General features: G+C 37.5%; 1 protein-coding gene across 1 annotated transcript in view; it reads right to left on the bottom strand.

Moving 5' to 3' along the window:
• The window catches only part of Liprin-alpha (PTPRF interacting protein alpha), a 106,278-nt gene extending 92,305 nt beyond the window's left edge, over positions 1–13,973 (bottom strand). The window contains 1 exon segment of the mRNA XM_089737566.1: positions 13,439–13,973. Within this exon segment, the coding sequence (XP_089593692.1) occupies positions 13,439–13,687 (249 nt within the window). The 5' untranslated portion in view covers positions 13,688–13,973.
• Between the last annotated feature and the right edge of the window lie 588 nt (positions 13,974–14,561).

The raw sequence follows: 14,561 nt of genomic DNA, 5'->3' as shown, positions 1-14,561 counted from the left end.
AAAATCAATTTACAACGCTTTAATATTTACAGAACACTAGTCTATTCTGAAATCAATTAAAACCTGTAGTGCATATCACAATAAAACTTAACATGAGTCTGTTTTTTTTTGGTCAGGAGGAAATTGCCGGACTTCCGCCCTCCACTGAAGATGGAGGGGCAGGGCGGAGTCGAACCGACTAAAACCTGTCGCTCAACAGCCTAAGTTCGAACCTCGCATGAGACAGAACTCATGAAAAGGCAAAGGGGTGAATGTGAAGCGTTTAGTGCGGAGCACATCTCTCCCATTACCCTGCCCTTCCCCATAACCCTCTCCCTCATCATGAGTAGTCACGATAGATTGTGATGGTGTTTTGTATCTAGCGTCGAAACATCCCCATCGTTCACCTTGACATGATTTTAGTATTTTTTCACAGCTCTATGCACAAGCAAAATAACCTTTTTTCTACAAAATTTAGTTAGAATTGAAAGCAAATCTGCAATAAATACCTCATGCTCCTGATCTCGATAAGTTCACTAAATTAATAAAAAAGTAGCACAGGTCACCGGTCGTTATCGCGACAGATTCGGAAGTTGATCCAGGCGACGGAGCAAGAGTTCGACGAGTGCACTAACCCATAGACAACCCACTGAGTTTCTCGCCGGATCTTCTCAGTGGGTCGCGATTTCGATCCGATGGTACTCTGCGAAGCACTGCTCTTTCTAGGGCTAATCTTAGCACAATCTCTCAGATTGAGCCCCATAGGCTACAAGCGAATAGGTAGGAAAAAAAACTCAGAATTACACAGAGTGATAAAAGTGAGACGCTTCAGCCTTTAACTCGCGGCCGTATTTAGCATCGTTTAGCCTTAACTTTTACCGTACCACAAAACGGAAATACTACAGGTATTTAGCGACAATAAAACAAAAATTTGCGACGTCAACAGAACGTCGACCGTGATGTACATTGTTAAATCTACATGTTAACTGACTTCTTATAGGCGTTTAATGTTTACAGCGTGTTTTCCTAATAGGCATAACTTTTTTATTTACTCATTACAAACAAGCAAACTGTTTTAACGCCACCTACAACATGGGAGTAATGCAAAATACCGTGCTAAGTTATTTTAATTGTTTAAATGGATAAATTAAATAGCTCAGATCCATCCGGTATCCACCATGGTCCATATATTTCACAAAATCCTTAGCTTGAAACATGAGTTCCGCGTCTCAGTTCTATAGTACAACGGCTGCCCCACTCTACAGACCAGAACGGCGGAGTGGTGATAGTGGTACGGACTAACATCACGCCCTACCATCAGTAAAAATCAGTTACGCAGATCCGTCGTACCTAAGGCCAGCAGTCTTTTGTACATATACAAGACTAGGCGTACTCGCCCGATTCGCTGGACATTTAAAATTAACATTATAATTTATTGTCATTATTATTAGGGAGTCCAACTCATATATCCTATCCATTAAGTACATTTATTTCTACATGGATACCAAGTTTCAAGTCAATCAAATGCATGGTTCAGTAGTTATAATGGAACATCCATAAAAAACACTGTAGATTTATATATTACTAGCGACCCGCCCTCGCTTCGCTTCGGAAACATTAAAACACACATGAAACCAAAAAATAAAATAATTTTTTTTTTAAAAAAAGTAGCCTATGTTCATCAGGGACAATGTCGGCTTCTAATGGAAAAAGAATTTTTCAAAACGGTCCAGTAGTTTCGGAGCCTATTCGAAACAAACAAACAAACAAATCTTTCCTCTTTATAATATTAGTATAGAGTACAGATGTACTATCAAGCGTTGTACTAAATTACATTGATGTTCATGTTTACAAACACATAAATTAGCCTCCAATTAGGTCCAAGCATCGACTCCTTTCAGTGTGATATGTTATTACGAGGTTGGCTCGAGTTATAATCAAGTACACACTCAATATCTACGTCATTAGGGATTATGGGCGATTGAAGAAAATAAACTTAAGAATATCGCGATTTCGTCGAAGCCTCTTACTCTCTCTTACTAACGCAGCTTGGAAGCTTCAAAAATTTTTTTTTGTACTTTTCTTTGTGAACTTAGACGGGCAAATAAATTTTCATCTCACCGTATGACAAGATGTTAGACACCGCAATGTATTGGTTTCATTAGAATTGAGAACCAGTGGTAGGACGAATCACAAGAACTTTCTGCCAGTACTTAAGAGCACAGTTTTCAATGCATCTTAGGGTGAGGGCAGAGACACCATTAGCATTATAGAGGAGGAATAGATAATTCCAGAAAACCACGGTTTATCTTTAAATCAAATCATCTGAAGGAGCTGCATATTACCCACCTTTTGAGTCCAAATTAGTTATTAAATGTTCTACATGAAATATCAAAAATAAATGTTATCGCTTTGCACTACGGTCGAGAATCGTATGAGGTTTTCGCGCAAGTCTTTTTTTTTTAATAGCCAAACGACCTTGCACCGCCCCAATGTAACGAGCAATGCGTGAACGATGATCGATATTTGATGTTCAATCATTATGTCTGAGGCGAACATTGCATGTAATTATCAAAGCTGAGGAAATGTTGAAAAGAATAAAATCGTGAGTGTCTTTGAGTGTCGTCATAGAAATTGACGCGTTTGTTTTTATTTGTTGGTGGTGGTTTCAAGGTGGGTGGCGCATTTACATTGTAGATGTTTATGGGCTCCAGTAACCGCTTAACACCAGGTAGGCTGTTGTGACCCATCTAAACAATAAAAAAAGCATTGTTAACATACATTTTGTATTATTTTGCTTTGTAACTAACTCCACTCCACTTGGTGGTAAGTAGTCATCGACGCCAATGGACATCAGCAATTCCGTGCTCATGACAGTCAGGGCGCTGCCTACCGGAAATATTTTTATTTTTTTACTGGTGGTAGGACTCCTTATGAGTCCGCACGGTTAGGTACCACCACCCTGCCTATTTCTGCCGTGAAGCAGTAATGCGTTCCGGTTTGAAGGGTGGGGCAGCCGTTGTAACTATACTTGAGATCTTAGAACTTATATCTGAAGGTGGGTGGCGCATATACGTTGTAGATATCTATAGGCTTCAGCAACCACTTAACACCAGGTGGGCTGTGAGTTCGTCCACCCATCTATGGAATAAAAAAATTAAAATAAAAAAAACTACAATTAAACATACCAACACAATTCATCATTGACACAAACTAACTCATTAAAAAAATGCGAATTTCTCATGATTATCATATGCTGTTCATACCTAGGTCATCCTGACCTTATCTAGAAGCATTCTCAAACCAAAAAGGCCTCCACGTCAATGTTTGGTTTACGATAAGAGCACCGACCGAAATTTTGCTACCACGTTACAGACGATAACAAAACATAACATACTATGGTCGACCGAGTTATGCAATTTAATTATGTATTGTTATGGGAATCAAAATTATCCGCGTAATTAAATATTTTATTGGCGCTAATGTTATTTTTGTGGTTGTTGAGCGCGTGGCCTAATGAGCGAGACACCATATTTACTCTTATCGCTTGACACGATTATGCGGGATCAAACATTCTACAGATGTATTTTTTTTAGGTTTTCATTATTAATTTACTAGTTTCGTCTTTGGTAAATGAATTTCCAAAATCAGTCGGTGACAATGACAAGTTCATGGAGCTACTAAACAAACAAAAAAAGAAAACTATAGACAAACAGAGGAAAAAAAAACAGTTGTATATTATTACCCTGTTTCTATACATAAATATGTTTTACCTAACGCCAATGATTTTAACGACGAAGCAATTATATCGTCTCACGACAAAGTCTATAATTTGTGTGGCTGATAGGCCGCAGTGTGAACCCAAAATGGTAGGCGTCTTTGTACCTATCTAGTAGAATTAACCTCCCACACAAAGTGAGTGCTATTAATTATTTCTTTAATTGTTAAAAATGATTCCGACCCCCGCCTCTGCCTTGCGTCACGAAGTGTTAATAATCAGTGCACAGCACGGGTTCCTTTCGAGACGGATCATTTTACATTCGACTGCTGTGTGACGTTTGTCCAATGCCGTAATGATAAACTAACCATAGCTATACGACCACCAGTTCAAAAATTATACCACCATGCCACTTATGAAATGCTAACACCGTATTTGATTTTGATTGCTGTAAACGGAATGAAGAACTCTAGACCGATGGGTTTTTTTTTTAAGTAGACGTTTAGCGATAAATTTCAAGAAAAAATCCGGGTATGAGATCAAATTCCCGATTTTTTAACAGCTGCCACATCCCGCTTTAAACCGAAAACTAAACTAGGTGTCAGAAACACACTGGGTGGGCTACCTGTGAAAGCTCACAATACCTTCTACCAGATAGAGAAACGTGTATTATAGTTTAACTTCCTCTTCGGAGTACGCACTTTTCGCGCACTACGACTCCTCCGGCTTTTTACCATGAATTACGCAGAATATAGCCGAATTTCAATTAATTCCGGAGTCCATCGTTCGTCGAAGAACACGTTAAATATCTATAAAATCTAGTACGTATTAACAAAATGTAATAATTTAAATAGCATTGTCGACAAAGCAGTGGTATCCCGCAGCCTCATAATAAAAATATGTCAGAGAAGCCACAATTATTAACACCATCGTCAAACGTCATAGGAACGAATAGGGTGATCGAGCTTAGCAGACGAAACGTATGACAGTTCGGTGACAGTTCGGTACAAACGTAAGACGGTGGCACCGCTCTTCAAGAAGGCTAGTTGGTAAGTGTGATGGCGTCTACGCGCCTCCATCGGCTAGGCTCTGTCGTAGCACGAAGTTAGCCGAGTTCCGACGATACCGCAATCGTGCTGCCACTTCTTGGGAATCGTGCTGCGTTTTGTTTAGTTACTAAAGTAATGACCGTCTCCGATAAATATATATTGTCCGCTCAGTAATTTTAAGCCCCAAGGCCCGTCCCGCGCCCCCGTAAGGGGACGCGACGACCCGATAGTAGTACTTTTAATTTCTCTCCTTGTCGTACCACTCTTTTCAGAGCGGTCGTGGTCATTCAGTATCATTCTGGGCAGATGTTATAATCGCCACTTTACCAATTTAAATTTAATAGACAGGACATTAATTGGTAAAGTCCTATTTAGAATTAGTTTCTGGTCGTCAACAATCATTATTATCAAATTATTCATATGATGAATAATTTTTGATGAATAACGTCTTTAAAGACGTTAAGCACGTTCGCTAAGTGCTTGTAAGAAAGTAATATATGGTATCAAACAAAATAGAGTCAAGAATATACACAGCGACCGATTTACTTATTAAATCAAGATTTCTCGACGTAGATATTAAACTACATATTTTAATTCTGAGATTTAATATGTCACAACGTGTCCAACCAAACCTAACAGAACATGTCGCAAAACTTGTATGTTGTAAAGGCGTCTTGCCCTGATTAGTCTCAGACATTGCGCCCGGCCTATCACCCGTAGCAAGTCATAAGCTTTAGCGATTTTACAATTTTGTTTAATTTTTATGGCATTTATAAATGAGAGACCGCGGCCCAAATGTCTTTAAGTGATTATCGGAGACTATAGGCATGATAATTGGTTTGCTGTCTTAAGTGATAAGGTCAAATTCTAGATCGTATCGTACAACGGTTAGTCTATCCCTCAAATCGGAACGTAAAACTGTTCACGGCAGAAATAGGCTGAATAGTGACCCTACCCATGCGGGCTCATATTAGGCCAAACCACCAGTAAAAAAGTGAAAATGATAAATAGTGTGGATAAAACAAGCTAATCACGTCACGATACCATTGGGGTGTGGCCTCTCTCAATATCTCTCTGTACTGCATTTACATATTCATTATTGCACCGTATGACATTACGTTGTTATTATGATCTTCGACCTATTCAAGCAAACGAAACAATGACATCGTTAAAAAATACGGATCTGTCAATGAGTCGAGGTTGACTACAGCGAGCTAATGCGATTGCATAATCAGTGTCTGTACAACGAGTATTTGCAATTACCTAGAACCTAGACATAAAGGATACAATCGTCGTAAACTGGTAGCCCTTGACTCGCAGGTCACTTTCAGTATTGTGAATATTGCATATTATTCAAGAAATACTGATACAATAAGTCGTCGTGGCCTAAAGGAGAAGACGTCCGGTGCATTAGTATGTGGCGATGCAACGGTGTTCGAATCCCGCAGGCGGGTACCAAATTTCTAATGAAATACGTACTCAACCAATGTTCATGGTTGACTTCCACGGTGAAGGAATAACATTGTGTAAAAATCAAACCCGCAACATTATAATTTGTGTAATGGTGGTAGGATCTCTTGGAGAGGCCTATGTTCAGCAGTGGGCAGTGGACAGGCTGAGATGATGATGAGGATCTCTTGTGAGCCCGCACGGGTAGGTACCACCACCCCGCCTATTTCCGCCGTGAAGCAGCAATGCGTTTCGGTTCGAAGGGTGGGGTAGCCGTTGTAACTATACTTGAGACCTTAGAACTTGTATCTCGAGGTGGGTGGCGCATTTACGTTGTAGATGTCTATGGGCTCCGGTAACCACTTAACACCAGGTGGGCTGTGAGCTCGTGCACCCATCAAAGCAATAAAAAAAACAATCAACCAAAACATTAAGTGACATAGCTGTAGGCATTGCTAATTTATGTAACTCACCGACGCTTTATACAACATCTACCAACTATCTCGCTGGGTGGTGAGTAAAATATAATAAAACTGGTTATTTCACAGAAGTATCAAGTTTTCAAGACTTATTTGGAGCACGAGGAAGTCAAAGGAAGGTTATGATTTTAGAAATATGTGCATCTTTACTTTACAAGTTCCCTTACAACTCCTAAGGAGCATATCGTATTTCGGTAAATTTGCGTCATTCTGTACAGTCGCCATGGATATAAAATTTATTAGATCTTAATAAACATAATTCCTTGGATGCTATGGAGATTTTTTTAGTGATGTAACTTTTGGCTTGAATTATGGACCATAATGAGTAATAGTTTTAGGGTTTAATCTCGTCTTAACTATTTTCGTGGTCACGGAACGACTGCGGTGTTAATCTTTCACATTTGAATATTGTGTGCAAGTTTAAATTATGTTTGCGTATCGCGAAGACAATTATGGAACATTGGTTGGTTTTCATCATACTTAAAGAATCTATCGTTTTTATTTATAAACCCATTCCAATAATTTATTTTGACCGAAAATAATCTAATGAATTAAATTATCTTCACTCAAATAAATTCATAAAGTACATTTATTAATCGCTATAAAAAGCGACCGTGGATGTTTTAAATCTGACCAGTCAGTGCACATGCAGGGCTATTTAAACATGCAGTGACTCAATGTTAAGGTCAGGGTAGTCCAGAATCGACGATTTTAAAGTTCTTTTATTGGAAAACTGTTTTAATTGTGCAACGATGTACACGGATTTTTGTTTCATTTTGTTTGAAAAACTGATTATTCTGGATTGCAATTAAAATGTATTTTCGGGCATACTAAGCGACCTCTTCAGGATGTTGAATCCTGTAGATTTTAATAATATAAGATGAAATACGAAATCGAGTTAAAATATACGAATCTACCTAGTTAAAAAATACGAAATAGCTCTGCCCCGAATCAAAGTTCTCGAATCAAAGTCAGACCGCACAACAAACGCATCGAGTGCGGAGCCTTAATAAAGTTAACGATCATTACCTGGCGTTACGATGTACTTAAGAGTCTAAGATTGAGTGAATGAATAAAAATATCTTGAATCCAATTTAATTTGAGCACGCGTCTTAAATAAATAAGACGCTCGGTGTAGTGATGTGACGATACCGGTAGTAAATTTTGGGTCCAGTAATTTTTTTTACATAATAATAATATGTGCTTCTTTTTAGTATTCCATTAATATAAGGAGATCAAATAAACGGGTATCAGTGTAGAGTCAAAATGCGCTCTGAGTTAATGCTCTCACAGTAAGCTGATATGAGTCGTCTATTATCAAAGGTGGCAATCTGTGCATTTGGACAAAAAAATGTTATTGATATGTCAATACAGATTGATTTGAATATAATAGTCTCCTTCAAAGAATACGGTTCAAAACCTGAATTAAATAAAGGTTAATACTTAACCTATTATTTATCTAAGATGTCGTTCAGAAGAGTTTTGTGACTGCCAATGGAATACAAAGTCAATAATTAGTTTTTCTGATTTACCAATAATTGTCCAAAAGTCACATTGCCGGCTTTGATAATAGTCGACTCATATACAACAATGTTTATTCTCCGGTAAATCTCCGGGTCGTCTTTCCGGCTCCCCGTGATATACATGCGAGGAAATTATGTGGTGGTATTTTAAGTTGATGATACCGCCAATAAGTGTTTTCAGGTTACACCGTAGCCTTTAATAAAGATTAAGGATCAGTTGAAAGACTTGTCAATCCTTGAGCGCAACCTGACAATTTTTTCGACATCGACGACTTCCGTGGCTTTCGTAGAAATGACAATTTGCAAGTACGATCACAACTTTCTAGTTCGGTAAGCACTTTGCATCCTTATTTAAGTTGGTGCTAAAGACAGAGACGACGAATTAAACTCGTGAACGACAGACTGTTTGTGAACCATTCGTTAATTTTTACATTCGTCTGTGAATATTTACATAATATTCCTGCACGGGACATTGCACACAAGTGAGGTTTTCTACTTTCGTATGGACGTAGAGAGATCGAAATGCGCTAGTGAACTGGTCGCGTTGTGTTTTTCTATCGAGCGGAGTTTGTCTATGTGCTGTTTCGGAGCTAGATTGTTTCAAATCTGTCTGAGAGTACTAAATCTTCTGAGTTCATGAGTTCTGGTAATTACAGGGCACGTTAGACCGTTGTGTATAAATTTGCTTATCATCAGTCAACTTCAACTAATAGATAACATTAGGCATTATGTTGTGATGGGCGTGTTGGTTTTTTCAGGCGATTTGCAGCTTACATTCTTACCGATTCTAGAACCGCCGCCTATTTATTCGGAAAGTACCATTCTTCACGCTCATAGGTGAACGAATAGCTAAAATCAAACAAATATATGTACTTATATCATGTATAACAAAGTTTACAGACTGCTGCGAGACAACCCCGAGTTTTTGTACAAAGAAATAATATTAAATTTTTCCACGGAAAAGAAATCGTCATTTTATTTTTGACGCAGTCGAGGCCGCCCTAATGAATCCAACAAGTAGCCGGGATCCGCAACTAATCATACAGTACAATCGTTGGAAATTTCGCAACGATAACAGAAAATTTATTAGTCAGGTAATGTAAGAATAATTTTATATCATACGTTTCAGGAGTCTGTCCAGCTCTAATGACGACCAATGAAAATGCGACTATGCAGTGCTAACAGTTCAAAAACGTGCACCTGTGGAAATATAAGACCTTTTGGATGATTTCACCTTTCACAAACGTAACAATACCTCCGAGCTAGAGAGCGGACGATATGGGACTAGTTAAAACCTCCTGGCGTTATTAATATTTATGCGTTATGATTCTCGCTAGTATGACTATGTGACTAGGAGATGTATGGAAATAGTAGTGCAGGGACCGAAGAAGACATGGATGGAATATGTGAATGACGATATGAGAGAGAGGGGAGTGAGTGTTGATATGACGGTTGATAGAAGAGGATGGAATAGAAAAAATCGCTGTGTCGACCCTGCCTAGTGGTATAAAGTGAAGACAAAGTAGAAGAATTCCGCTAGTATAAGGCCGTGGGAGTAACTGTCTTTAACCGTAAACCATGAAAAATTACGGAATAGTTTTGAGTGACAGATCCTCACTAGACAAAAATACTCATTTAGGCCGCAGTGACCCACGTAGAATTTAAAAATAATAATTACGTTTATTCTCCACAGTTCACGGTTGGCAGCTTAGCAATAACTTTGTTAATGACACGGCCGTTAGCGTAGGCTAATAAAAAACGGAAAACATCATCGAGTTAAATATTACTCTGAAGGAACCTTACACAATATCCGACGTTTCAAGAGAATGGAGATAGGTTTAATTAAATTTTAAAATGTTTGCGGAGAATTTTATGGTTTATTAGTTTCTTTGGTTTTCGCGAGTCGCAGACATAAATAGAATTATTTTCACAGCTTTTCAATCAGTGATACGATTTAAAACACTTTTACAGTTTAATATAGTTTTAAAATTGATCAGTTTCCGCGGTCACTGACTTCTAGAATGTTACACGTCGAAAATTGTAATTCGAATATAGTTTTATTGATGTTTACGGGTTTTTGCACAACGAACCAATCTTGACAATGTCCATCACTACGCGCTTTCTATTGGGTTCACACGCAGGTTCATGTATTATAAAATGAAATCCCTGAATCAAATATTCACGCATTTCTAAGTTTTGTATCATCATAAAACATTTTTCTTGTATATTGAACAACCTCAATGTAGTTCTAAAATGACAGATCTAATGACATTTTACTAAGCCATAAAACGAAACTTTCGCGCCAAAATTTAAAATATTTTTCGAACAGCGATTGAATTAGATTCCATTCACAAATAACAATAATGAATGTATTAATGTTTAGGTCATCAACAATACTTTTCAAGTTCACGAACGTTACGATTGTGTTTATAAAGCGACTTAGTTACTGTGTCAGACGTATCAGCGGTAAGTGGAACGTGCGACTATGACATAATGCAGATAACGATTTGCCTTATAAATGCAAACATATTCGCTACTCGACGAATGTGCTACTGAATGTTTCGTTTTTGTAATAATTAATATGAACCTTACATATTAAACGGCCCCATGCCGTTAATGTCACCTAAATACAAAGTATATTTAGCAAAAATAGATTGCCAACGGCTATCGCCGGGCTCACAGTACACAAATCAACTTTTTTTTTCTACCTATTCGCTGGTAGCCTAAGAGGCTATTCCAGCTACGGCCGGACGGGAAGGTGAGCTCACGAGCTCAACCTGAGACAATTCGTAACACTAGCCCTAGCAAGAGCAGTGCTTCGCAGAATCTATCACCGGATCGAAATCGCGATCCACTGAGAAGATTCGGCGATGAATTCAGTGGGCAAAGAATTCAGCGTTACTAATGGCCTGACCAACTAGTCGATCTAATGTGTGGCGGGAACATACAGTTACTACACCTTCAAGCAATTTATTAGAAACTGGTTAGTAAATACAACCTTATTACATTTTCCGCTAACAATGCAAAATGAAGAATGTTTTAATGAGTGGCTTTAAAGTTTAGAGCTTTCTCTGTAGAGAAACAATGGAGATTTCAAAGGCGCTAGGGCAATTCGAGCTGAAGCTCTCATCCCGTGTCAAACGCAATTTTATTACTTATAACAAAAAACCTAAGTCGCAGCTCGCCGTTGGTGTCTCTTCTCAAATGTACAGCGGATTTAATTACCGGAGGTAAACTTTCCGACGACGCGTGGTCCGATGGTGAAATGGAGATGACAAGATCATTTCAAACAATTCCCCAGAGCACTCGACCCATACACGCCAGGCGCCAGAGCGATTCTGTCCTTAATGCACATTGCATGTTTCAACCAAGACCGTTGATAAGCTTAATTTCGTATGAGAACGTCCTTACTGATAACAGTTTTATCATCCGCTGCGCGAAATTAGCAACACACACCAGTACATAACATTTTTGTTTAACGAAAACTAGGGTGTGGTAAACGAAATATTCTAAGATTTTTAATTTAATAATTTTTGTTGCAAATCACAGGACTGTGTCTGTGATCTGTCAAGTGAAGATCTAATTAAGGCATACATATAAATGTGTTTTAGCTCAAATTGGTAAAGACACGACAATTAAGATGTTTGTTATATAAAAAAAAACTACTAATGCCAATAAGGACCGATACTTCTGGAGTAGGACAATTAGGTGGTTCCAATTAGAAATGGGGAAACATGCGGAAAATACATTCATTCTAGTATACCACTAGTCTTCCCTTTTCTTGACAAGTACAATAAGTAAAAAAAAATACAAGTGTAATTTATAAGTGTGTGTACAAGCCCACACAGATCTGCTTGAGTGACTTTGCTAACATCTGCTAATCTACCACCAGATTTTCTTTAAGCAAAAGGGGTTTTAAGGAGAAACTAATGTAGGCCAATTATTAATATATGGTGATTGATAATCTTCAAAGTTGGAAAATGTCAGTGTTAGAGGTATAATTTGATGGTTTCTTTAAATACACATAGCCCACTAGATAAGTTTTCATCCAAGACTATAGGTACTGTGAATACTCACTTTAAACATAAGATCCTAATTGCATCTTAAGATGACTTCTGACAAGTGTGAAAGTACTATACCACTCAAGGTCACAATGTGTGTTAAGGTAATTTAATATAAAGCTAAATCATGGATATTTATCTTTTAATTCTAAGATTTCATTAATGTTCTTGTAGAGTAACATATCAGATCATAATGTTTCAGTGGATGAGCAACGATTATAACTTCATCCTTGACCTAGTGGTTCTGTTTCACTTTGATTTGCTTAATGTAGAAAAGTTTTATCAAAACTATGTTTAATTGTACATAAAGAAGGATGTTAAATTTTTTATATCTTAACTAATAGAACCTGATTACACCCTGCCGTGACTGCATTGTGAAGAAGATCAACTTCTAGTTACATGCCACATACATTAATTCAATGGAACCATAACAGTAACCGTTCCTGGAATATAAAAAATTACACTTTCCCACCTATTTTGGGCATAAAGCTTTCTTGCATTATGAATGGTTTGAAGAGCAAAATGGCTTATCAATTCACTCTGTCTTGTTTATGGGGAATAAAATGATTTTTTTGTTTAGTTTTTTTACATCTATTTCATACTCTTATAGTGTACTAGATGTTCCCTACAATACCATACAAGTACCATTTTTGCAAAACAGTGAAACATGTTTTCTAAGTATCAGTAATAAAGTACTGATTTGTTGTTCTGATTTTATATGAAATAGCAAATTAAAAAAAAACTTTCCGATTTTTTTTTATTTATTAAGATTTCTAATTCACTAAATATAGTAAGTAATTAAGTTGATTTGATACTCAAATTGTTATTGAACAAAAATGTTTTAAAAAAAACAACAAAATTAAATTTGACATTTTCCATCCTGTTTTAGTTTTTTTTCTTAGATAAGTTATTCAGTATTAATTTTAATTAGAATAAATAACTAAAGCCTGTTTGAAATATATTTCAAAAATTATAATTAGATCCTAACTTTCTTAACTTACTTATAATCTCTTGATGATTTTAAATATTGGAAAATGGAGTTGGACAATGTTTAGGTGAAGGGCTATTTGAACTGAGACTTTTTAAGATAAGTGGTTCTTCGCTATTTTATTAAAACAGGATATAAATTTTAGAGCTGAAACTCATATTGACATTCTAAAGTTAGGAAGGAGACACTAACCTGTGGTAGGTTGGCGGCGATCTGTCTATGAAGGGCATCTCTCTCCTTTTCCACTTCCTTGAGGCGCAGTTCCGAGTCACCGAGCCGCTCCTGAGTCTCTCGCAAACTCTCAACCAACTTATCGCGTTCGTCTAACATAGACACCATCAGTTGCTCAAAGTTCGCATCCTCCCCGGAGACCTGCGAACTCCGCTGGCTGATACTGTCCTCCGATATCGTAGGCATCACGTCGCACATCATATTCCACATTTTAATTTAACATTAAACCAGAAGACCTATGGTACACGACACACAGAAAACACGATTTCGATCAGTTTTAGTGCATATGTTCCGGCACAAACGTTACCTAAATCTAGCGCACGTAACGCGGGGAAGCGGTTTCACATACTCGGAATATTCGTATAAAATATTAATCAAGAGTTCGGGAGACATTCTAGTTCGATATTTAAACAGACACACCTAAATATCGTATTCTTACGATTCTGTTCGATCATGGAACAAGCGGCATGTCTGCCATCTTGGAATGGAACGTCAATCCGTCAAATTCAGGGAGTTTTTTATTTGACTTTTCCGATTAGATCGGCAAAGGGAATAAAACTTATACAATCAACAGCTTAGTAGTAAAAAGACGAAGCTAGTCTCGGTTTCAAAAGTATAGTCTAACTAAGTTTAAAAAGCTTTAATTATTTTTAAATTTATTAAAAAGACTGAAATCTATTAATCAAAATTAACCAAAATTAATCAAAATCATTTAATTATTTTAAAAAACTTCAAAACTTTAGAGAAATTTCAAAATTAGAAGACAAAATGCGTCGAGTTCCTTCTTTGAAATGCCACGGCTTTGCTTTTCGTAGGGTTCAATTCTATGCGCCATTTGCGGAACCACTGATTTAAGGTTTTGGTGCGGCTTAGAATTGTTTCGTGCAATTTGAAATGCGAGCATATAGCCCTTTACGCGAAAAGTAGCAAAATCTTGACGAAATCCTTCCATCTATGTTCAACTTAATCTAAATGGGAGGGTAGGGAGACCAAGTAGGGTATCCCGGGACACCACTGGGACCACTTGGGCCCTAGGGGGGCCTGACGGAGTGATGTACCGAGATGGCCTACGTAGATTAATCGA

Source organism: Bombyx mandarina, chromosome 23 (genome assembly GCF_030267445.1).
Source record: "Bombyx mandarina strain Sakado chromosome 23, ASM3026744v2".
Classification (NCBI taxonomy): domain Eukaryota; kingdom Metazoa; phylum Arthropoda; class Insecta; order Lepidoptera; family Bombycidae; genus Bombyx; species Bombyx mandarina.
Note: the sequence above shows the minus strand (reverse complement) of the source record. Positions and strands in the feature narration are given on the sequence as shown.